Raw genomic sequence first — 26,514 nt, 5'->3', positions numbered from 1 at the left:
GTTTGTGGTTGACATTAATGACAGTGAATAATGCATGGTGGTGGTCACCATCTCATGCTGGCTATTGATTTGTGTTTTGCAGCCAGGGGCATATCAGTGGTTTTGCAACCCTGAAATATTCTGTTTTGTTCTTCATATCAAAAAAAAAAAAAAAAAAATTCATTGAATAAACTAGCTTGCATTTCAAAATTAACAATTAGGCAGTACTGTAGTTTATTGCATTAGTTATATTGAACAAATTACTTCGGAACAAATGAAATTAATAAAGAATATAGTGAATTTGGCTTTCTTTCTGTTTAGACACATGGTTGAAAATAATTCATATTTTAATTGTTCGAATAATTGAATGGTTTGAATCTGCTTCAAACCATTTTGTCGGTATCCTAAGTTTCTAAATTGTTTTATTTTCAAATTTGCTGATTTTTTCCTTTGAAGTCACCAATGTAACACAATTTTCATGAGCATTTGCAGTAATAAAGCTCAGTTTGCACATGGCAAAATAAGAGTAGTTATATGACATGCAGCTGTTTGGAGAAAGAGCTGGAGATTTTTTTAAGTGTCTTATGTATTCTTTGTAGTCATTCTGTGGTGGATTAGGCAGTCAAGTACTCTAAATCAGTTTGATCACACTAACTTTCAGTTAGATCAGCTGCACTATTTTTGTGTGCTTTCATGTACTACAAGATATTACAACTGACAAAGAGTACACATTAAAGTATTAATTTGTAGATATGTAGGGTAAAATATAACCCTAAATGATATCCAGTGCTGTAACTCATTCAGCTGTGCTGACAAAATGGGTGGTTGCAGAACTGACATGGGTACTAATGTCCAAAAGCTCCTCCAAATTCAGTCATGTGTATGAATGCCTCAAGGCTTTTTGCAGCTATCTGCGGTTTTTCCTCACAGCATTAAAAGGTATGGAATATTAACTGCAAAACTTCAATTCTTCTGTCAGGCCATTCCCTCAGGCCCTGTCACTGGTCACCACAGAGAAGAGATCAGTGTCTGCCCCCTCCTCTTCCCCTCACAAGGAAGCTGTAGACTGTGGTGAGGTCTCCCCTCAGTCTCCTCAAGGCTGACAGGCCAAGTGACCTCAGCCATTCTTCATGTGGCTTCCTCTCAAGTCCCTTCACCATCCTCGTTGCCCTCCTTTGGACACTCTCTTTTTGCTCAATGTCTATTTTATATTGTGGCACCCAGAACTGCCCCCAGCACTCGAGGTGAGGCCACTCCAGTGCAGAGCAGAGCAGGACAATCCCCTCCCTTGCCTGGCTGGTGATGCTGTGCCTGATGCACCCCCACACAGGGCTGGCCCTCCTGGCTTCCAGGGCACAATGACTCATGTACAACTTGCTGTCAACCAGGAGCCCCAGGTCCCTTCCTGAGGCACTGCTTTCCAGCCTCTCATTCCTCAGTATGTCCATACATCCAGTGTTGCCCCATCCCAGGTTCAGAATCCGTCACTTTCCCTTCTTGAACTTCATATGGTCACTGATTGTCCAGTCCTCTGATATGTTGAGGTCTCTCTGCAGGGCCTCCCTGCCTTTGAGGGAGTCAGCACTTCCTCCCAGTTTTGTATCATCTGCAAACATGCTTAGCATCCCTTCCAGACCTGTGTCCAAGTCATTTATGAGGATATTGAAGAGCACAGGGCCAATTTGACATTGTGTAGGCTGACTCTGCTGCTTTTTTTCCCTACTATTGCCATATAATTTTGGAATGATTATCGTAGAGTAAGTAGCAAAGAGAGTAGAGACATAAAGCCTGGCAAGTCAACCTTAAGAATGAATAACCCAATGAGCAATGCTTTCATTATTGTGTTCTGCTCTGACTGACTTTTAGCTCACTACAGGCAGACTCTTGTAAGGACAGGGAGAAGAGTAGGAGCTCACTAACATGTCTTTATGTTGGGGAAAACATTCAGTGTGACTTCTTATCCAATTGGCAGATGTGGGCTCTCTTGTGAGTGTTGAGTTTGGTGGATGCACCTAGCCAACATCCAAAATATGTGGTGTTCTCGCTCTAATCTCACATTAAAACTGAATGTCCTTGTGTTTCCTTCTTTTTAATGAGCAGACCTTGACACTGTAGCACACCATAACCTAATTGAGTAGGCCTGGCTTGAAGGATGTGGTATAACCGAATATAATTTTAAAAGACTTACTAGAGTAGTCTGTTGTTTTATATTAAACAAGCAGTAATAAAACCCCAGCAGTAAATGCCATAGATACATGCGTGTTGCTGTAGGAATCCATATAGCAGAGAGTAAAGACAAAATGAGACTTGTATGTGATGGGCTAGTGTGAGACCTATTGAGAAGGAAATAAAAAGAGGTTAGCAAGACAGCTAAGTAGTTTGTTCCAGCAGTTTGCCTTCACTGGTTTAAACTTCATGTTAAAATGACGTTTTTATTGTTATAACACTGACACATCTTTAGGAGGAAATTAGTTAATAGGAGGGAACAATCTTTCAGCAAATTAAATGAAAGGTTACTATTTCCACTTGACATCTGTGAAACTGCTGCTACATTCCTTGCAGTAGTGCTTAGAGAAATAAATGAGCAAGTATTCCTTATAATTGAGCTTTAATGGTATCCATATGCTATATATCTTGTAATGGTGTTCATGTTGTGCAGTTTCTGTGTAGTATAAGAAAATTGAGTATTAGTATGTCAAAAGCCCATTAATGCAAGTGTCTTGATTCAATTCTTAGTCTTGACAGGCTCATGTGTTTTAAATACATCCTAGCAAATTGTGGTTGGTGCAGCAACTCTGGCAGTCTTTTCGGTTGACCTTTCAGGTTGCCCATTTCATGTCATACAGCCACCTCTCTAGGTAATGAAATCTATTGGAGCAAAGAAGATTTAAAAAATTTATCATTTTGATTTTCGTTCTTTTCAAAGGAACATTTTCTAACAGGCATTAGAACAGTCTTTCAGCAATGTTGTTTCACATCATGTCTTAGTGTTCTACTGAGGCCACAAATTAACTGTTTTCTCTTTTACCCAGAATTCCTTTCATAAATTAATTGAGTTTTGCTTGACTAACTTTGCCAGCATTGTTTTAATGGCTAATAGCTTTTGGGCTTGTCTTTGAAGGCTTAAATATGTCATTTGAATATTCAGCCTGTTTTACGATTAAGGTTTACTGGCATCTGAGATTTTCATGAGTAGTACAAATTCACAAGCCTACTTTTGAGGAAGTAAACTTTGTTTGTGAGGCAGATTGGTACGTTGTTAATTGGTCATGAATTGCCTAAACATGTCTTAGGTACTTCAGATGATTAGAAAAAGACGTGTTGCTGTCCATGGAGACCACAGCTGTAGCAGAGGTGGTTCTTCATGCTTGCCTGCTAGGGAGGAGGAGGGAGCCTGGCCTTCTATATTCCATCCCTGCATTCACCCACACATCAAAGAAATTTGGACTCTGGTTGCTGGCCCTTGAAGACACCCTTTGGGAATCTGCCTTCCTGAAAGAGGCAGGAGTGAGAAAGGGGAGTCATCTCAGTTTTTTTATTTACTCTGATCACTTTGACTTGGGCCAGTGTGTTGCTCTCATACTCCCAAATATGTAATATAATGAGTCAAGAAGTTACTCATAATAGACCTAAAGGTAGTTTATTTTGGTGGCTTTTGAGTTCAAGGTCTCTCTGGTACTGAAGACAATTGTGCGCATTACCAAAAGTACTTCTTTTGAGTGACATTATCTTTCAGAAGTGTCAAAAAGACTAAACAATATGCCATATTTATCCAGAATATATTGCATTCCAGACATGATATTCTTTGTACTGGAAAAACAAATATGGTACTTCTTTCGTGACAGTTCTTGCAAGATATTCCATGGCATAATATTCCAGTCTACAGCTAGAAATACAGAAAGGAAAAAAGGAAAAAAAGGGCAGGGGAAAAAAAAAAAACCCTTAAAATACTGATTCTTTCACTAAAGCCATCAAGAGCAGTGAGGGATTACAAAAAACATTTAAAACCTTTGACCAAATGTTTTGCTGTTTTGCTGGAATTGGGACAGAAACACAATTTTATTAAATGCTTTATGAAACTGTATCATCATTGTTCTCATTGATAATTTATAAAAGAAAAATAGCAATTTACTTTCCCTCTGTATGTTGTTAATATGCAGAAGCTTTTTCAAGGTGATTGGTGAAACATGGTGTGCAGGAACAAAAAGTACACATATTGTCTCCAGCAGGGTTCCAGAAGTGTGGGGGTTTTTTCTGAGCATTTTTGTTGTTCTATTACTTTAAATAGTAATCTCTTCATGCTTATTTCACTTCATCCTTTATTATATTATTTTCATTGTATTGATTAAAATCCCATTACTGTTAAGAAAAGCTTATTTGACTACTTGATGCCAGGTCCTTTATTACCTGATATTCTGGTTTACAAAATCCTCCAAGGAATATCTTAAATGTGGCCATGAGTAGTAGTGCATGGATTGTGATTGCATTTTTAAGTACTTTTAGAAAAATGTTTGGTACTTCTCATTTTCTGCTCTACCAGGGTATCAAACATCTTTCAGCCTTTTTCAGCTCTACTGGATTGTTAAGTAATTGGATGGAAAACTCTTTTCCTTCTTCAGGATATTTACTGTAGTGAAATAATATTGTAATTTAATACTGCAAAAAGGTTATGAAACAAGATTAATTTTTCTTTAAAAATACAAGTCTTGACTAATCTGGCTTTCCTGAGTTTTTGAGGTAATGTTTGTCCTTTTTAATTTCTTCGTCTTTTCTTTATGGTGTATTCAGATCATCCTGGTACAGAATTTTTAGTACATATGTGAGAATTAAGATGTGCCTTGTCAACTGAGATAGTCAGCATCATTGGTTTCTTGTAAGTAGCTCATCTATAAGATGAGCAGCAGCTGTGTAAAGGTATTTGTTGCTTGAAGTAATAATAAGTAGACTACTGATGAAGTTCAGGGTTAGGTGGAACACAGTTGAATAACTGATAATAGAAACTCTTATCACAGGAAAAATTGAATAGGGTTATTTCCTCAGGTGAAAATCAGGTGTGTATTAGATTTATATGGGTTTTGTTGGTTTGTTTGTGGCTTTTTTTTTCATTTGCCTGCTATACAGTAGAAAATTTTCTTGATCATACCTTAATTAATGAATTTGATCATATTTTAGCCATTGGTTGATTTTCTGTGAAGATACGAACAGTGATGGTCTTGATTCACTTATAAACATGTGATCCAATAAAATAAAATTTAGTGTTTATTAAACATGGAGCAAAAGCATAACATTCAGAATCAGAACCTGATAAATACCATGTATAACTTCCTCTAGCCTAGTGATATGCCTGAAACGAATGTCATTTGAGAAAAATAGGGATGGCTCTTTATTGTTAAATTGCCTGGATTATACTGAAAAAATGTATTTTCTATAAATGTATAAAGTTGGGGAAGAGGATGTAAATTGCATGTAAGTACTTCCTAAAAGTATTGACTTCAATTTTATTTTTATATGGTTAGTAGGCATTCAAGGACAAAACTGCATAAGCAAATGTGTCATTTGCTGGGAAAAGAAAGTTTTTTTACATTGTATTACTGATTTTTAGAAAGAGAACCAGCTCTCAGTCCCCAAATCTGAATGGCATTAATGGGAAGGATTTATACAGTGATACTGGTATTTCAGTCTGGCTGCAGGGATTCCCTGCATTCGTATTAACTTACTGTCTCTGCAACAGTTTTAATGACAGCTACAGGATTTTAATGCTTGATCAGTGCCTGTTACAGCGACCACTGGTCTTTCTGTTGGCTATGAGTAAGGATCAAGGCCTTAGTGACTGGCACTGAGAAAAACAAATGTTTATCTGATCCCAGAACAAATGGATTTATATGACACAGCAATGTGTGGGTAAAGAGAAACAAGAAGATTGAAGCAGACTGGAAGAAGAGGACATTTATACTTTTCTTAAAGCATTTGTCAAAATGGATTATGTCTTTCAAAACACTAGTCTGAAAAAGACTACTTCAGTTTTTTTAATCTGGGGAAGCTGTCCCTTTCAGTGAACCAGAATGCCATTTCAGAAGAGTTTCATACAGCTGTCACAGCATCTGTGACAGCAGATACTGAAGAGAGGTTTCCCTCAACAACAGTGGTGTCTCTGTATTGTACATGTTTAGATTGATACACATATCCGCAAATGCATATGCAAGTGTAATTTACAGCATTTGTTAAGTTAATGTTAATATCCGATGAATATCACAGCTGCAAGTCCTGTGACAAGCTGTCCAGTATCTGAAACCACTGTTGATCCAGCAGCTGTATTAGAAGGAGAAATAATTGACTGTCAGTCAGCAAGCCTTTGACGTAGGCTCCTTGCAATGACTGGTAGCTACAAAGCGGCTTGAAACAGACCTTTGCAACTTGTCAGCCCATTATTTTTAATAACGGAGTCATGCAGTTAGTGTAATAATTTTGATTCTATGATTCAAGCATTTAATGGCTCCACAGACGGCATCAAGCACAATAAATGTGACTAGATCCTTTGAAAGACTTTTTAACCTGAATGACTGTGAACCCACATAAAATATTTTCATGACATGAGAAGCTAATACGAGCTAATTGAGTTCAGAGAAGCAAAAGATTAAATCCACTTTTTAGATTTACTACCTGATGATAAGGAATGCATATGAACTGTATAGACAACAATGATACAGATATATTTAAAATGACTGAGATTGAGATTATATTATTTTGGGTACTTAAAAATTAGTACCAGAAAGTGGGAAAGTGGAAATTAGTGGCAGAGAAATTACATATAGCTGTCACTTGCCATCTATGCTTTGGTGCTTTGAATCTTTACCTGTTCTTTTAAGTCCTCATCAGACTGAAAAGACCAAATACTGGGATTTTGTCCTGTCCAGAAGATCATCAGTGGTTTTTTTTTTAAAAACTAACTACAGCCCTTCTGATAGAGAAAGCATTGTTTTCACAATGTTTCAGTACAGTGATACCCTAGATTGGGTTATGAGTGTCCTTAGCCTGAACTGGAGGGGGCCGCTGTTGCAGGATCTCCATCAGACACATGTCTCTGCCTTCCATTTGAGGATGTGTGGAGACAGCTTGATCTCTAGTGACTGTCAGTAAAAGAAAGGATATTTCATAACAAGGAGGTTGACCAGGAGAGCAAGAGGAGAGTTGGGGAGCCAGAAAAGAAGAGAGCAGCCAAAAAAAAAGGCCCAACAAACACTTGAGAAGAAAAAAGAAGAAAGGGAGTTTCTGGGTTTTAACACCAATCCTCCACCCTATTTCTGTTACCTAGTCACCTCCAAATGCAAACTGCTCAACACTCATCCTCATAACAAATTATTTTACAGACAAAGGAAGTTAATGACATTTCTTTGCACTTGGGCAATGCAATTGATATAGCAAAAGAACAATTTAGTGAAACTTGAACATCAGTTACTAGTAAAGGAATTCTGATGTGGGATAGAAACTAACTGAAGTCAGAAGTTAATGAACTGATCAGGCGAGAGGTTTTATAGCAAATCCTCAGGAGAAAAGAAAGGATAACCTAGAAGTTGAATGCTGGAAAAGTAATACAGAACAGGGAGCAGAGTCTTACAGAGGGATGTACTGACTAAAGTATATCAAGAGTGCCAAATGCCATGGCTACAGTGGTTTTAAGGCAGCAAGCAGTCTTAATGTGAGATGTGAAGTTCTGAAATAAGCTTTATAATTAAGCAGTTAGTTTGTCTTTTAGTGTTATAAGGCTTGGTAGAGAGGACAAAAGCAGAGATAAATGGTGTTTCTCATAGACTCTTCGAAATTCTTAATTATCTTCCTGCCCAGTGAATCTGCTTCTGAGAAGCAGAAGTTAGTTTTTTCTTGCTTTGCTTAGGATGTTTTTTTTCCTTTGGGTTTGGCTTTGTAAGGTTTTTGACTGTCAGTAACACTGAGCTACACCACTTGCTACAGCAGGGAATTTCATTCTAATACCACCTTATTTTATTCTGTCTTAACTTATCACATGGATGGCAGAACTGTGAAACTCCATTCATTACTTTTATTTCCTGTATTTTCACTTCTCTCTGGGGACCTGATTAAAAGTAGTCCATGCTAGTACTTATTATCTCTAGTGTTGCTCTGTTGTGTTCTATTCCCTCTTGCTTTTTTAGCCTTTGGAATTGATTAATTAAACCTTAGTATGTAAAGTAATAGGAAGCATGAATTGTTTCGTTTATTCATTAGTGTGTTGTGGGAGACATGTAGGTCTGTGCTGTGCTCAGATAACTTTTATCAGAAATAACAGTTCTGATCTATTTTATCAGAAATAACTATAACAAGTACAGTTTTAGTACAGTTTTAGATGGTGATACTGAAAATTACCTCTAAACACTTGACATGTGTCATAGTGATATTTCAGATCATGTAATGCCTCACTACTAATTGTCTGTCCCTTTCTCATACTCCTCCATGTGGGCATGTAGATGTAAGCTTAGTGCTCTGTTGGTTTGCCACAGAGTGCCAGTTCCACAAGCTTTGATGCCCCTTTAGAGCACTGGTAATGTGAGAAGTGTCACAGGGCAGACAGCCATAAGGAAAGGGTTGTACAAACCCTGCCTATAAAATCCTAAAGAAATTCAGTCTTTTTCCACAGAGAAATGTTACAGGAATTTGATGTAAACAAAGCAGCCCAACAGTCTGAATGAACTGTTTTGTAAAAATAAGATACTCTGATTATTTTAAACATCAATAGACACAGTATCACTAGATCCAGATGTCCAAAAACCATGTATCAGACTACAAAAGAAGTATACGATGGTGTCTGGTGGCTTTTGGAGCCCATGGAGGAGGTGATTTATTTTTACTCTCAGCAGCTGTCAGACTTCAATGCATACAGTAAAGCATGGTCTTCCCACAGGCAATTTCACTGGCCTCTGCTTATTCTCTGCTGCTCTCCAGAGGCAGATGAGATTGTTTCCTCTTCATCTTGGTTCTCTCTGGCATTTTGGTCTCCGTCTGGGTCTTGGCTCCTCCTGCTCCCTGTCTGCTGTTTCCATTCACTGTAATGTTCTCTCACTTCAGTGTTCCCCAGGAGCCATCACTACTCTGACCTAATCAAGAGCAGATACATTTCACCATGGAGAATATTTAGTGGGCTTTCATGTAGAATGACTTGGACATGGAGCAAACAGAACTCTCTTGCCTCCCCTGTGTCTTCCACGGCTGACTGGTCCTTCTGGGAGGTGGGGAACTGTCCTGGCAGAGGCCATAGCACAGGCTGGTACTGGAAATTCTGTACTCCATGTACCTCCTCACTTTCTGCTTTTACATTAATAGTGCTCTTAAGTCTCTGTTCTGTCCAGTTTCAAGAGAAATTGACTGTTGAGTCGTCACCTTGGTGAAGATCAGTCCACTGGATAACATTTGAACATTTTACCCTTTTGCCTGAAAATACAGTAAAGAGCCGGTGACCATTCTAGGGCAGCTCTAGAGGTCTCTGGGTATGTTTCCTTATAAAGATAAAAGGCAAAAATGCTGGGAGGAGGGTAGCTTTTTTTCTTGAAAAATGTAACAAACATTGCCTTTGAAGGACCTGATGAACTTCATGGAGAAAAGCAGGGATCTTGTTTTAAAATCAGTTTCATGTTAGCATCTTTTTGGGGCTGTGCTGGTAGTTTCTCAAATGATGAACAGTTAGCCACAGCAATCTGATTTTTCTACTCTCATTTCCAGACAGATGATGATGTGCATGTGTCTCCAATATGAATGTGTGCATCTCCTGCACTGACATCGCTGAAGTGGCCAGGAGATCAGCATATATTAATGATAACTTTATATGAATAGAAAAATAGACAGAATTAATGTTCTCAAACTAAATAGCTTTTGAGGCTATACCTCTTCATTATCTCACTCGTTGCAGTAAAAAACGTTCACGTTTTGTGTGACGTTGCGGACGTATGTAGAAATTTTTTTATTTCCTGTCATCCCATAAAATTGAGTAACCACTTGTGTTAGTATTCTTCCTGGTCTTGCTGATGTCACTAATTCAGTGTCTGCCTCCTCCTGCTACATCAGCATCCCTAGAGATCACCTCGCCAGGTAATGGCTAATATCAGCCAGTCTTCAGAGAGGGCAGCTGGGCTGAGCAGGAAGCTGCCAGCTGGGCAGTGGTTAGGCAAGGGCAGTAGTTAACACTTTTATTGTCACAGCTGAAAAACTAACCAGCTGTAAAAATTTGTCTACATGATCCTTCTTAAAATGAGGAATAAAACAGATGTCAAAAACTACCCTGTAGGCTTGCTAGCTGATTTTCAGTTTCTTTTTCAGCTGTCTCCAGCTGTCGAGACAGTGAATGAGAGGTGCTTGACCAGATTGTAATTGTAATCATTTTCCTCTCTCAGAGAAGGGATACCTTGGAAAAGTCAGAGCTCCAGCAGGAGTCTGGATGCCTTGGGTGATTCTGGGACCACTTAAGCCTGCAAAAAGTTAGTTGTCCTTTACTGGAAGTTGGATAAGAAGATATTCACACTTGCTACTGGGTCTAGAAATACGCAGTTACTGTGCAAGTCCTGTCACAGATTCCTCAGTTTGACCCTGCCTTGGTGGCTCCCACCCCAAGACTTGGTGGAAGACTTGAGTGCCAGTGGTGTGTGCAAACATGGGATTTCTGTACCTTTCTTTCTGCTCTCAAACAAGTGTAAGGATGATTTTCCAGTTATGGGGAAAACAAAAACACATTAAATATTTTTGAAGCATTAAATAAATCATCAGTTTCAGTGCTTGTCAAAACAAGTCCTTAAACCAAGATCCTATATATTGTACTTTTGGTGGTGGGGGAGAAAGAAGTAAATTTAAAAAAAAAAAAAATCTTTAGAGCATGTAATTTATCAAATAGAGCAGTTGAAACTTTAGCAAGCATTGCCTGTGTGTTCCATAGTTGGGTTTGTTTTTTAATTTTGTTTTAAAATACGAACCTCTAATTAAAAATTTTCTTAACAGCTTCTTAATAAATCAAATCATACAGCATAATTTATTAGCATTCTTAGCTGCAGTACTAAAAGGAGAAAGATGTAGCACAGGAGTTTGAAGGGAATCTCTTCTAAAAAGTATTAACAGCAAATCATCCTTTAACTCCCCCAGTGTGGTCTGTAAAATTGGATTTAGCCTCTCAGCAAGTTGTTAGGAAGGAATGTGTGTCTAATGATCATCATTGGTTTCTGGGAAGAGAAGAAGCGACTCTTCATTTTTTTTTTTGTGACACATTGACAAATGGTTCCATTCAGGGCAATCCAAAAAATTATTCTTATGAAAGTATTCTCAGATGTGGCAATCCTAAATAATGCATGGAACATTAGATACTCTATGAAAATGGCCTCTCAGAATCATCCTTTTGGCTGCCATTTGTCTCCCTTTGCTAGGTGATCACATATCATAGGATGGATCAGGTTGGAAGGGACCAGAGTGGTTCATCTGGCCCAACCTTCCTGCTCAAGCAGGGTTATCCTAGAGTACTCTCCCAGAGGATACCACTGTAGTATCCGTAAAGTATTTTTTCCCCAGTATTTGCTTATTTTTTTGTTAAGTGTGTTTGTATATTTAGAACATATTAATTGTGGGGTTTGAGTTCAATCATTTGCCTAGGAAGTTCCGAAAGCAATTAAGTTTTATTTAGCATTTTTATGTATTTTGTGTCATCTATGGCTCTGTAGCAACTTCATCTTTTAAATACATTTTGTTTAAAATCACAAATAGATACTGAGTATGTCAATGAAAAACCTGATGGCTTACTGACCTCTCTTCATTTGTTCTAAGGAGACTTAGTTGATTTAATTAAATTAAAATATTATGAAAGACTGGTAGTGACAGAAAAGAAATAGACTGAAGTCTTTTGCAATATATAAACACTTCATTAGAAATGCTGTGACTGGACACTATGTATTCATACTGACTTTTTATAAAATGAAGACATGGGAATAATGAGCAATTCTGCCAAAATGGATTGTGCCCTTGGAGATTGTTCTTACTGGATTGAAATACAGAATCATAGAATGGTTTGGATTGGAACAGGCCTTAAAAATTATCTAGTTCCTAAAAAAATCATTAAAGATAAATTGTGAGCTAGGAAAAAACTTATTTATGTAATTAAAGATTTTAAAATATAACATTACAGAGTGTTTATCTCCTGTCCTCCCTTTTGTTATGTGTATTAGCCTGTAGAGAGTTAAAAATCCCATCTGGTACCTGTGAAGCTAATTGAAATTTTGAGGTTTGGGCACTTGGCAAGGGGTAACTGTAGGAGACTGGTCTCCCTGGGTTTACTCTCTAACAGGAAAGACTCCATCTTCAGTTTAATCTCCTCTGTGAAGTGATTTAATTCTGTTATCTCCCTGTACTGATTATCAGGGAAGCCCCAAAGAGATTAATTTCTGTGAGTACCTTTGGTGGAGTTGCAGTGCTCTCACATTTCCCCACCTTCTCTCGTGGTCAGACCTGTAGCTGACCCACAGCGTCTGTCTGCTGAATTACAGTGTGGGATTTCATCTGTGCAGCCAAGCGGCATGTGGTCATAATTTTAAGACTAAAACATGGAAAAGCAATCATACTATGCTTCCAAAATTGTCTGGGGACCACAGACTTCTTTTGGGGAAAAAAGCGGGTGATAATTTGTGGTTTTCTTTGACAGGAAAACCTTGATAATTCCACATTACTTCAGTTTTCAAGGCACGTTTGCTTGGGGGTTGAGACTCAAGGAGAAACATTAAGTGCATCCTGGGGTGCTGGGAGGGGAAGGCTGCAGGAAAGTTTGTGTGTCCAGTGCAACACTCTCTGCCTATTTCTCAACCTCCATTTGGGAAGGTCCCTCTCTCTCCTGGATGTCTATGGGGCAGCTGGTGGTGTGGGGTGACATAAGCCAGATTCTGCAGACTGGGCTGGGCAGCACTCTGCTCCTGCAGAAATCCTCTTAAAACAGGATTGAGCCTAACCAATTCCAGTCACAAGCTGTATTTTACAGGCAGATCCTCCTTCGCCCCTCAGCGTTGCTGGTAGTAGGAGGCACAACCTGCATGCTCCAGCTCTGGTGAATTTCAATGGGCCCTTCTCAATGCCGTCTTCTCATTTCTCTCTCATAGCATTTTGCATTTTCACCTACAATCATAGGGTAGTTTCTTACAGAAAAAAATCAACATTAGTAAAGTCCAAAGGGGCTGTTGGGAGTTATTTTCATATTTAATTCTAAAACCTCTCTCAACAACAATACTTGGACACTTCACATTGTTGCTGCTGGGTCTCTTTTATTCTGGCCTTTCACCTTTTTACTGGCTAAGTCTGCAGGAGGATACTGACTATTCTGCTGTGCTGGTGCATTTTGCATTAAATATTGAAATTCTGACTTCTTGCTCTGCCTCCAGATTGCTGTCCTGGCAATCCTCCAGGAAAGGTTGGGGTATAATAAGTTGTCTGCAGAGACAAACAGTTCTGCTCACTGATGACAAGAATTTTGATAAGTGTTTTGACCCTTTGAAGTATTTGTGCAGTTTCCCTGAGGATTTGCTTTTCCTTTCAGTTGAAAATTATCTGCTGTTTTATATATATTGGGGATATAGTGTAATTTTTTAAAACTCTTTTAAATATTGTTGTGCCTCTGAATTGCAGTAATTTTTAAAAAAGCAACCTTTGAATACTTCCTCTGTGGTTCCCTCTCTTGGTACACTCTGTACATTTTAAAAGACTTAGTGATCTCGTACTTTCTGTTCTTATGTACAGATGGACCTACAATGGCCTGCTGGAAAAATACTGAGTTGAGTTACCAGCAGCCCAGGTCATTCAGGCTCATGTTTCCCAAGAATGAATGACAGCAGAATTACAAACACTGGTTTTCAGATTCTGTGGCACTCAGTGTCCAGAAACAAAATTTATAAAATCAGTGAGAAATATTATAAACCAGTGCTGATCCTGCTTCTCTGATCCAGATCCTCACTTCAAATTTGTCTTTCTTACATACTACCAGTTATAAGTCCTAAAGTTCTATGAGTATGTTACAGAAATTTTGTGTGTGTTTTATGCAGTGTAAAATAAACAATTTTCGACACAGTGATTTGAGATAGGTTAAAATCGTGCCCTGTAAACTGAAATTATTTTAGTACTCATCTGGATCTTCAAAGTAGTTTGAGTAGTGTGTCTCCTTCCCCCTTTCCTTCCTGAAGTGTATAGTAGGAGTTTTGTTTCTAACTCTGGTGTCAGTAGATGACTGAAACTTAGTACAGGTTGTAGTGAGTATCAACATAAGAAAAATTGAAAAAATCGGGGGCAAAGTAAATTACAAAAAGAAAACAAGATAAAGGAGTGCAACTAATATAAAGAGTATCATACCTGGCCCCCTTTGCTGTCCTCCATCTCTTTCAGAAAAGTGCATTTGTGAGCTTACGAGACACTTCTGACATTAAACTATTAAACTGAGTAAAAATAAGATGCAAAAAGTTTTCAGTGCTTTACAGGTTTTGCTTTGATTGGGAGGAGTGATCTGCACATAAGTTTGGCACAGAGTCATAAACCACCCTTTGAGGATCCTCCAGTTGCCCTGATCATTCTTTGGGTTCAGATTGCTGCTGTAGTTTCTTGACTTAAGTAGTGGTCATCCCCAGAAAAAAAACCATGTAGGAACTTGCAACATCACATAGGTTTGCTAAAACTTGAGAGTAGAAATAAAACCTTTCACCAGAGACTCATGTTTGCATCTCAAGGCTTCAGGAAGCCAGTGCATAACTTCATAACTGAAGAGTAATGAGATACCCAGCATTGACGTTATGGCTGAAGAGTAAATAGGTACTTAGCATTGCTTTTTGTAACTTTTCGAAGTTTCTGCTCACCCTAGTAACAGTAATGGTGAAGAGCTTGAAAAATGTCTGGGTTGGGAGCACTGGTTATGTTGTCTCATGCATGGGCAGAAATCAGTATTTTACTATGCTTAGTTATTAAGATTTACTGAGCTGTTAATTTATTGCATGTTATTTTCTAGGGCACCTCAAGTAATTTATAAATGTACTTATTGGTTATAATCCCTGACAAAGATGTCGTTTTCCATTTACTTTGTTCTGTTCAGGTCCTCTCTTTTTAAAGTTCTATTCTGTTTAAAAGTATACAATATTTAGGATTTGGATGGTGGGGAGGGCAGGGCTGAAAAAAGAGCACCCTTTTCATTTCCTTGGGGTTTTTTTAAGCCAAGATACTGTTAAACAAAAGTCAAATGATCCGAGTGTGAAATCTCTCACATTCTGTATGCTGAAAGCTCTGTTGAGTATTTCCTGGTCTCTAGTAATGTCTCTTGAGGAGCTGACTGTCTGCATAGTGCACACTGGACTATCATCTTAAAATAAGGATGGAGTAAATGGAATCAGAAGCACTACTGTGAGTGTTCTAATTAGTGTGAGGGAATATGGAAAACTTACCTGTTCTGTTGCTCCCAAAGAAGATATGCTATGAAGATTATCAGAGGGCCGGAGCACCCATCCAATGAAGACAGGCTGAGAGAATTGGGCTGTTCAACCTGGAGAAGTCTTTGGAGAGACCTCACAGTAGCCTTCCCATACCTAAAGGAGTCTGCAAGAGAGCTGAGGGGGACTTTTGAAAAGGGCAGTTAGTGATAGGACATGGGGGAATGGCTTTAAACTGAAAGAGATTAGGTTCAGATTAGATACTGAGAGGAAATTTTTTAATGTGAGAGTGGGCAGACACTGGAATCAGTTGCCCAGAGAAGCTGTGACATGAAGCAGTCAAGGCCAGGTGGGACAGGGCTTTGAGCAACTTAGTCTAGTGAAAGGTGTCCTTGCCTGTGGCAGGGAGGTTGGAACCAGATGATTTTTGCTGTGCCTTCCAACCCAAACCATTCTATGATATGAGAGAATACCAGACATCCGCAGCTGAAGGTTGCATGAAAAATAGTTGAGGGACTGAAGTGCAAATCCTGGGTTCTACCACTTACTGAATGAGCTTGTCAGTTTTGACAGGGCTCATGTCTGACACTAAACCAACACATAAACTTGTTATTTTGCAGATTTACCAGAAATATGTTGATGCCTTATTTTTCTAACCAGCTGAGCCAACTGAAAAAAATGAAAGCTACATTAAATAGTACGTAAAATGTAACACAGATGTTTATTTCTACTTTTTTTTACATTAAGAGTAAAGAATGCAAGTTTGTAATTTTCAAACCATCTTAAACAAGAAGAATCTTCCACTCATGGCAAAACACATTGCTGCATGCAGAAATCCTTTTGACAGCTGTGTCTGGAAATTCTCCTTGTTAACAAAACACACTACATCAAAGCGTTCTGGCAGGTTGTATTGATATCAGCAGACACTGGGGTGGGGTGCAAGTAGGGACTCTATTACATTTTCTGTCAATTTTGGTTGATGCCTTGCTGGAACAGCTCGATGTTTTCACTTTGAGATTGATTGAGAAACTTGATAGAAAAAAGCACGTGTGCTTTTTCCATTTGCACCATAACATGGTAACTTTTCAAAATTCCAAGGGTTTTTTTTTTTCTTACTGCGAGCTTTATGTGTCAGCTCTTTTAATCTGAGTTATTTGGAAACAAGATGTTTTCATCTAGAAGTCAGCAGTTAGAACTTGAGGTGGTGTGTACCAGAGATGGGGTCTGTTCTTGGGTGAATAACCAGTCTGTAAGTTCTTCAGACTGTACAGAAGAGGCTTCCAGACATGTTGTCTGCAGTACTCGCCTTGATCCTATTTTCTGTAATATCTGATGCTTTCATGTTACCATTCAAAAAAATTCCAAGCCACAGTAGACTGAAGTGCAGACTTGTAAACCAGGTGTGGGGTTTCTCTTCATTATGTAAAAAGTATACTAATCTTTGTAATACAGCTCTTAAAATTAGATATTAAGATCCCATGAAACTTGTGTTCTGTTTCAGTCACACAAGTACCATATCAAATTGGGATTGTGTGCATCTTTGCAGTACCCTGATTTCATTGTGTCATTGATTTTGGTCTGCAGCTATGAAGATTAGAAACACTTTTTGGGCAATTATTTACATCAGAGGACTTCCATGTGTCCCAGCCTCTTGCTGCTTTACGGTCAACCAGGGGAGCCTCATCAGGTCTCTTTCCTTTGTGCTCTCTATGCCTTTTCTCTGCTTTTAAAGTTTAATGACTTGGTTTTATTGTGTGTGTCTGGCAGAAGTCTCAGAATACCGTGTTAATATAGTTAATGGGGAAATTGATTTAATGGAGTCTTAATTTCCCTGTATTGGTTAAACTTCAGTTATAGATGATCTTTAGAAGATGAGCTCTTAACATATCTGAGAACTTCCATCATGATTTTTTGGGTTTTTTGCTGGTTTTGGGTTTTTTGAGTCACATGTTAACTCAGGAAGAATGCCCTATTACCAACTGCTAATTGATGACTGTAGTGGCTGCTTATGTGTAAAAGTAAAATTAAAATTTTATTTATATATGGATGCATTTGTGTTTAATGCTGTTTACAACTTGGAAATGAGGAATACATTCCGTACCTAATAAGTGTATTTATATGTAATACTTACCCTAATAATATTCCCATCCAATATGTCATTATTCCCCTAGATGCTCTGGAATATTGGCTGGCTTTTCTTTAATTTCAGGGTTTTTTTCTGAATATTGCTGCTGGAAATTTCAAGGGGAAAAACAAAGCCACCTTTTTGTAATGAAACTTTAGTAGACTTGCGGTCCCGAGTCTCAACTAGCATTAGTTTCTAGTGGGGATTTAGCAATAAATGTGCTTTTCTCTATTCTCAACACAAATCCTAAGATTAATTTTGCTGTGAAGTATCTTTAGGTCGTAATTAAAACTGAAGTTACTCATCCTGGTAAGAGTGCCCAGACAGACAATACATACTTATCCTACCCTATTAAATTCTCATGTATTAGGAAGGATATGCTGCATGCAGTACTTGTAACTCAAAGCCTCTTCTGTAGATATGCATTATTTTAAGTTAATAAACAGTTACACTGTAGAAATTAGAGTTAGAATTGGAGAGTGCTGTGTTAAGTACAGGGGAAAACAAGCAAAGTATGAGAATGTTTTCTCATAGTCAGTGGTTTTTCGTCGTGTCTTTAAACATGATATTCTGCAACGAAATGATACAGTGATAAGTGAATTGGAGACATTTGTGAGCTAAAAGACTGTGTTGTTGCAAGAAGCAACTTTACAGCCTAAGCAGAGCTGGACTGACGTAATTCAAGGTCCTGTGGTGAAATCATGGAAGGCTGCTGAAGCATGGTTCCTTACATGTATATAAAGTACATTGTAGATTAATTATCTTCTCATGATAATGGTATAGCTACTGCCTATTACATTTCATTAGCATTGCCTTATAGATGCTCATGATTATTTTCTGTCTTTCTCTTCGCCCCGTTTTAGTGGAATCGGTCGAAATTGGCCGTGGGCCTCTGGCGGGAGCAGCATTTTGGCAGAATTTGGGACTTTGCATCTGGAGTTTGTACATTTGAGCCACCTGTCTGGAAACCCTGTCTTTGCTGAAAAGGTTAGACTGCTCTGTCAAAATCATGTTGTAAAAGAAAATCGCATATTCATAATATGAATGGGGAAAGATTTGGATTTTCCTCAGTTGTAAGCATTTGTCACATTTTCTGTAATCACCTTGGCATGTTTTTGTATTAAAAAGTCAAAAATCTCCTCCGAAATTATTCTGATGTATATTCTTCTATATGGCCCCATAAAACATTTAATTTCTGTTTATGTTCTAAATTAGTATCACATGAAACAATCAGACTGTAGAGCTTTCTTCAGTTTAATTAATGGGATGTAAGCAAAACCTGACATTATATTCAGGATAATAACTGATGTCTAGAGAAAGCAAAGCACCATGATGATTTCAACAAGTTTATTCTTCATACTGCTGTATAATATCAATTCTGTCAGTGAGGTTAGAAAGCCCTTCCGTTGCACTGACCTATCAGAAATATACTTTGAATTCTCTTTGGGGAAGGAAAAAAAGTCACATGCTTAGACAAAACCGTTGTTATGCATACTAACTCTTCCAAAATTTGATAACATTGTCTTCTGGATACTTTCTATTTACATGAGCCATGGAAAGAACTCCTCCTTCCCTCAATTCCCACCTAAACAATTTTGCATTGCTTTTTGATGTACTAGTAGCCAGCAAGTCCCGTTCTTCATAATACACTTTAGCATTTATCTTCTTTTTATTTCCTAATTAAAACTTAGACTTGTTTTGATTTTGTATTCTTACTGCAGCTGCCCCATTGTATCAACTTATTTATTATTAAGTTGATATTATCAACTTATTAATCTAATTATTGATGAGACTCCAAATGTTTAGCAGTAGGTCTAAAAGCAATAGTCACATCTAAAATTATTATTAGGAAAGGACTGAGTGGCTTTGCAGGAGTAGCATTGTCAGCATTGGAATAAATTTTGTGAAGCAAACTCCTATCAATTTTCATGTATTTAGGGGTAAATTTAAGGACAGTTTCTCTTAAATTTGAACTGAGGAGGGGGAGTGGATGGGGAGGGGGTGGCAGCACTGAGGAATAGCCAGAAACAAATTGACAACGTAAGTTAATTTTCTTTTGACTTTTATGGTAATTTAATGCATAACATCTGTTCTACTACGAGACAATGAAAGTGTGTATCTTAAAAATCCTAGCCCATGGTTCTCCTACACATGCTCTAGCATCATACTCTAGCTGCAAGTTGCTGAAAATCTGTTTATGTAAGCTGTTCTTAAAACCCCCAAGAGATTGCAATTCCAAAGACCTCTAAGGCAAACCATTCCAGGGCTGGTACACTTGATAAAGAAGACGAAGCACTGGAATAAGCTTTGCCTGGAAGTATTCATAGAAAAACTCATTAATTGAGGTCTAGGACTCGTTGCAGCCTGCATTTGGGCAATGAATAGTGTCAAGATGCAAGAGGCAGTTTGTGTACCACAACAGAAATCCTCCTGCAGCTTGGAATAAGTTAATTTATCTTCTCTTTCAGTAGCTACTTCACTGGGTCTCTAGGCACTTGGGTTTATAATGAAGCTGTCAGTACCCTTTTGTTACAATTTCTGGCCCGCAGTACTCAGGATCCTCATTCTCCCAAGTTTCTACATTTGCTTTTTCTGTGAATTCTAAAATTCAGTATAACTCATTTCATGTGCTCTGCAGTGGATTGTGCTGCTGGATGGCTCCAGCTGCTGAGCATCTGGACTGTAGTTGTTTCCCCAGGCATCTCATTTGTAGTGAGCTCCTTAGCAGTGCTGGCAGAGCGCTCAGGGCTGCCTGGGTCCCTGCTGCTGGGCTAGCTGGTTGTATAAAGCTCAGTCAGTTCCAGCCATGCTCTCCTTTCCAGGCAAAATTCCTTTACAGTTCACTTCCACACCTGCACTAGGTGATAAACTTAATATTTTTAAATTATTATTTAAAATTATTGTTATTAAGCTTAATAGCAATTCTGATTTAGGTATACAAGGAATATAATGCTGACGCAGCTGAGCTTAGTTAAGGCAAATAGCCTCAGTGAATTTCAGTATCCTGTGGAGAAGGGAGATACTCTTCATGGCAAGTCGTGAACTTTGGAGCTTGCTCCTGTTTTGTAGTTTCACTGCTGACAGTTGACACAGAAACTCCAGAGGTTTTCAGGAACTTGTCTGCATGATGATACCAGCTTCTTCAATAGTGATATGATTGCGCAGAGGTGTTTGGGTGTATGTGTTGAATAAGATCAGGAGGGCTATTTTTAGGCATATTTACACTCTTGTATTTTGTGGGGAAAATGGATCAGTGCTCAGTGCTTTGTACCTTCCGCTAGGTAATGAATATCCGAAAAGTTCTAAATCGACTGGATAAGCCAGAGGGCCTTTACCCCAACTACCTGAATCCCAGCAGTGGCCAGTGGGGCCAGCGTAAGTAGCTGAAGTCTTTGGTACTATGACCTGTCTATCAAAGTGCTCTTTGCAGTTGTTAACTTCTTTCAGTCACTGTTACATGTTTTACATATATATATATATATGTGTATATTTATAAAGAACTTATATAACATATAGAAACTCACTTTGTATCTGAGGTTCTATAAAATGTAAAAAATACTACAAATATACAAATAATAATCTTACTTGCTGTATTTTAATACAGTTTTTCTGAGCTTTCAGTATGGCTTGTGGAAGCAGGAAAATGTATGAATATGTATGACTTTGGAAAGGAATTTGTGGACTACAGAAGTCTCTTATTCAAAACTCTAAAGTGCTCTCTGAACTAGCTGTGTAAGGAAACATTATCAGCTTGTCTGAATCAAATTCCACATTTTCAGAGTTGTGTGCCTCCACTGAAGGAAAAAAAAAGTAGTAAGACAAGTCTTTCCAGTTAATACCAGCTGTGATTTCTGTTGAAGTTTAATGCCACCAACTGAGGAAGAAAACTAAACAGAAATGTGTCATGGCAATAATCCCCTTGGAATCAGTACTAAAGATACCAAAATTAGAAGGAAAAGTATATAAAATACTTGAATTACTTGAATTCCTTAGCCCCTTCCTGATGACTGAGCCTTTTCTCGTTGTTCATTGCTTTCTCTGATCGCCATGTCAAAAGCCTGCACAGTGTGCAGGATCATGATTCTAGAGACTTTACTGCTTTTTCTACATTTCTGTTTAGGTTCAGTCTGCCACCATCCTATTCATGCAAGTCCATGTCTTTCTATTATTTTCTTCTTTACATTTTCCAGTGGAAATGTTGATCCTACAGCCATAGGCACTGGGTTTGGTTAGAGACAATCTCAGCACCTGTGAGCCAGGTCCAGTTAACTCACTTCTTGGCTTCTGTTAGCCACAGAAGCAGCTTTTTGATGCTTCATGAGAGCAGATCTTTCTAGTGGCTGAGGCAGTTAGTGGCTCTGCCTTATATATTTTAAAGCAGTCAAAACACTTACTCTGCCTTATGGCCTCTGTTATTTCCATATTTCTAATATAATTGCATCTTAAGCACTCCTCATTCACACGAAATGCCAGTTTTTGTTGGTGCGCACAGAAAAATTTATAGCGTACATGAGCTTTGCTGTCCAACAGCATGCAGTGTTGACAAATAAATAGCTTCCTGTGCCTGTGAATGATGAGCACTGATATTGATGCAGGTCTATCCCTGGCATGCTGAAGCAGCAGAGACAAGTTCCATCTTGTTGCATCTCTTCCATATCAGTTGCCTCCATTCACCAACACTGATCAACTAATTTTTTCCCCACAGAGAAGATCAGAATGTGAGACTTGAAAGATGTGTTATTTGGGATTGCTTTTCTAGGCTGTTTTCAGCTGATTACAACAGAAGGGAAAAACCAAACAACCAAGACCCTTAACTGGTACAAGACAGAAATATTTTCTCTCAAACATCAAGTGGGGAGGGAGGAATGGTTTCTGTACATTTCTTCTCCAGAAGTGCTGTAGCTGTGAAGGCCAGTGCTGGATGTCTGCCATTGTTCCTGTAAATTCATTTAGCCCTTGTTATTTTGACAGTAAACTGACAGTGATTTGCTGCAGCATGCGTCAATTGGATTTGTCTACTGCAATAATGTATATAATAACAGGGCTTATTATTGATGAAACTCTGCTTGTGCTATTTAGTTTGCAAATGTCAGAGGTTTCTATGGTAATTTATTTAGGAAACCGTAAAGGTCATTTAAATGCTGCTGTTCAAAGATCAGCCTTTGATCATAGGAAATGTTCTCATTGTTTTAAGAAACCTCTTTTCCTTTTGGATCATGAACATTTAATTAAAAAATGGTGTGGTCTTCCCAGAATTTCAATATGTCTCATTCAAAAGAGGATGGAGGGGAAAAGAAAGCCATTTGAAACCCAGGTTTGGTAGTAGAATATATTTGGTAGGCAAAGGGATAGGATACATTCAGAAAACTAAATTATTTTTTGCATGTCACAGGCTAGTGGAGGAAAAGGACACTGTTAATATAGTTTGAACAGACAAATATGTATCTTCTACATTTGCATGTCTTTGCAACCTTTCTGGAAGGTGCGAGGAGGCCTTCCAGGGAGAGAAGATACAAAGGAGTATAAAAATAAATTCTCTGTGTTCTTTTGAATTCCACCAACAGGGGCATAACTTTGAAGCTAAGATCAGAGTTAGGTGTCAGGAAGTGTGAGCTCAGTACCACTAAACCTTCTGCATTTCGCTTTATAAGTCTGGATCATCCCATGCAGGTTTTTTTTTTGCTTTTTTCATAGCCAGAATTTTGTGATATGACTCAGGGACTTCCTGTGTGATCTCTGTAATGACATTTCCATCCTGGATTTTTTGAGTGGAATTAGTAGATCCTTCCTTTGCTGTAATATTGACAGTTATAAATGAGTAGTCCTGGTAAAGCACATTGAAAATTTTTCACTGAAGACTCAATAAATGTCAAATCACTTAATTTTACCAGGCAGCACGAAGTTTCAAAAGCAAACTTCTAGCTACTGTTCTTAACTTAATGGAGCTTAGAAAAACACTTCACATGTATGTATAGTTGTAGTATTTCATGTATTATGGGGATCTAGGCTGAAATCATGAGAACCCATCAAAAATTTTGCCAAGAATCTTTTAGGTTCCTGGACAGCAAGTGGGTGCAATCTTGTACAAGCAGCTGAGAGCATCACTAAATTTCCTATCAGTGGTGCAACTGATGTCGAATGACTGGCTTGTGTGGTGTTAGTGTTTACAGAGTCATGTCCTAAATTGTGCAACTGAATAATCACAGCATCTGTAGTACCTGATCGTTTCACATACTAAGCATAGGGCAGAATAAAGCAGCATCACAGGAACCATCCTCTGTAGATGTGGTGAAGTCCTTTTTTTTTTCCTTCCAAACCACTGCTGAGTTCTGAGAGCAGTCAAATGTTGTATTATTTTTAAACATATTGCTCAGCATTTTGAAATACCACTAAATAACATGAAATTCAACTCTGCAGTAAGGAGCTAAAAGCATTTTTTAATGACGTGACTTAAATGAAAAGTTAGTGACTAAAAGACCAATGCCTGCACATTAAGAAGGGAAAGCCTTTATCAAATCAGAGAGCACTTCCTACTTTTTTCCCTTTTTAGAATAAAGAAAAGAACTTAGTTTGACATGGTTTTGTATGGAATAGACTGCATGAATTAGAATTAACATGTATAAATTGCTTTTTTCTTTGCCGTGATCTCCTGTAGCACATTGTGGATATTAAATAACTATGGTGCTTTAGCTAGATTAAAAATATAGCAATAAAAGAAATAATTCTCTGTATATACCAGTAAAGTTTTTCCTGAGGTTGCAGCCTTATCTTTATTAAAGATGATGTAGAAATAGATCATTAAATACACTGTTTCAAACTGTAATTGTATTTTATTGTCCTGGCTGAAGATGAAATTGCTGTTCAATCTCTTTCTTCCCTGTTAAGATCATGTCTCCATTGGAGGGCTTGGGGATAGCTTTTATGAATATCTGCTCAAGGCATGGCTGATGTCAGACAAGACAGATGAAGATGGCAAGAAAATGTATTATGATGCTGTTCAGGTAAATAAGACATTTAAATCTTCCCTTCTATAATAATCTAATCTGTAATAATCCTAAAGAGACAGGCTCTGAGCACAATATGAGAGATTTATGTATTTGCCACCACAGGATGTTTTTTAAAGAATCAGTTTCTGTTTTAAAAAAAACTTCTTCAAATGGAAGTGCTAGAAGAATACAGATACTATGGGAAAGGGGAGAATTTTGAAGTATAACTATTTTTTTAACTGCAATATAGTCATCTGTCTCTGGATGAGACAAGTATAAAATAAGCAACAAAAAATGCATCTACAAGTAGCTCTCAGATAGACGTTCAATTCTTTTTCCTGAGTCTTCTCTAGGTATTTATTAGTCTTGTCCTTTTCCTTTATATCCAGGAGGGAATTCTGGAATTCCTCTCTTGTGTTTCAATGCTCTCATGTGTGTCAGCCATGAAAAGTGTTTTGGCTGTGGTCCACACGTGGATCAATGTATTATGGTAGATAATTAGAAATTAAAATGGGGGGTTGTTTCACAATGGCTTTTTGGTACAAGAGCATATATTTGCCAGCTTCTGCAAAACAGCCAAATTGGACACAAGAGAAAGTTTTATAAAATCAGAACTGTTCACACTTACATTTCTATATGGTATTTTATTTATGATCTTCCTGGTCTGCACTTCGTTTTGTTATTTATGGTATTTCTTTAATGTGCTGTTTTGGGAGAAATAATGGGTTTGTGACACCAGATTGAGACTTGGGAGGTATTCAGTTTAAATTCTTATTTACAGGCTTTCCTTCCAGTCCTGGGCAAATGACCTGTTTTCTCAGTTCTTTGCTTTCACATATATATAGATATTATATTAAAAAAGAGAATAATATTCCTTCTTTTTTTCCCCATCCTTTCATCTGTTTTGACTGGAAGCTGTCTACAGCCAGGAATTTTATCTCTTATTAACTGTATCTACAGTGCCTCTGTAGACAAGGCTTTGAGATGCTAAGCAACATCTGCTTATTCTTTCATATATCTGGAAACACACTATCCCTAGGGAAGTCATAACTCTCCTTTTACTTCCCGTACACAAAAAGTGGTGGCATTAAAAAATACAACCATGGTTGCTTATTGCAACCATCTTTGTTTTCATTAGAGAGGAAAGTCAAGTGTGAAGGTTTGAGGGAGGGTGTGATCCCTGGTGGTTATAAATTTGACAACCAAGATATCCTCTGCTAAGGAAATCTTGCCTTTAATTTTGTAAGTGCAGATTTGGATGCAGTCAGCCTCATTTTCACTGCTAGCGTGGTTTCAACTTCAGAGCAAAAGGTGGATCTTAAATTAGGTTTGAGTGCATTTGAGGCTGTAACATAAGAACAGTGCTGTTGTAACAGCTCAGCCATTGGGTTGGCAGCCAAACTGAGAGAACAAAGTGTGTGAAATTATCAATTCATCTTACCATGGAAGACATTTTGAAGCACCTCAAAGCTGCTTCTAGCCTTCTATTTCCACTGGTTTAAAAACATCAGGTTTTTATTGAGGTCCCAGCAGGGAGCAGAAGTGGTGACAGCCCCCACACTACAGGACCAGCTCTCCCTGCTCAGGTTTCAGCTGGAGGAGCAGAATTGCCTGTTCAGCAGTGTTACCGAATGTGACAATATCAGTGACAGGGTCTGAGCTCTGCTGCATATGACTGTTTTAAAGTATCTATTTTCTTAATATTTTTTAGTAGTACTAGCTCTGAAGCAGTCCAGTCATCATGTCTGACGAGAGTGTTAGTGTTTGGGAGGACCTGACTAAAACAGATTTCCTTATGCTGCTGGCTGAATGCTATTTCCAGTGTTTTCTGATTGATGGCATTCCTGTTGTCTGTTTTCTGTACTGAGGTACATCTCTACCAAAGCTGGAAGTGTATGTGCAGCATTAGGGATTGCAGCTTGATGTTGTAAAGTAGCTTGTTCAGGAAGCAGCAGCAAAGTTTCAGCCTCACAGAAACTGCAGGATGGTTGGGCCT

The 26,514-nt window shown here is 38.2% G+C and overlaps 1 protein-coding gene across 1 annotated transcript in view; it reads left to right on the top strand.

The window, feature by feature from the left end:
• MAN1A1 (mannosidase alpha class 1A member 1) overlaps nt 1-26,514 on the top strand; it is a 150,468-nt gene that overhangs the window by 102,894 nt on the left and 21,060 nt on the right. Inside the window, exons 9-11 of the mRNA XM_042016271.1 lie at nt 18,396-18,519; nt 20,814-20,907; nt 24,418-24,533. Of these exons, the coding sequence (XP_041872205.1) occupies nt 18,396-18,519; nt 20,814-20,907; nt 24,418-24,533 (334 nt within the window). The remainder of the gene's footprint in view (nt 1-18,395; nt 18,520-20,813; nt 20,908-24,417; nt 24,534-26,514) is intronic.

This window comes from Corvus kubaryi, unplaced genomic scaffold (genome assembly GCF_017639235.1).
Source record: "Corvus kubaryi isolate FWS band 111438036 unplaced genomic scaffold, C.kubaryi_AGA036_p1.0 split3-73, whole genome shotgun sequence".
NCBI classification, from domain to species: Eukaryota; Metazoa; Chordata; class Aves; order Passeriformes; family Corvidae; genus Corvus; species Corvus kubaryi.
The sequence above is the reverse complement of the archived record's forward strand: the minus strand, read 5'-3'. Positions and strand labels throughout refer to the sequence as shown.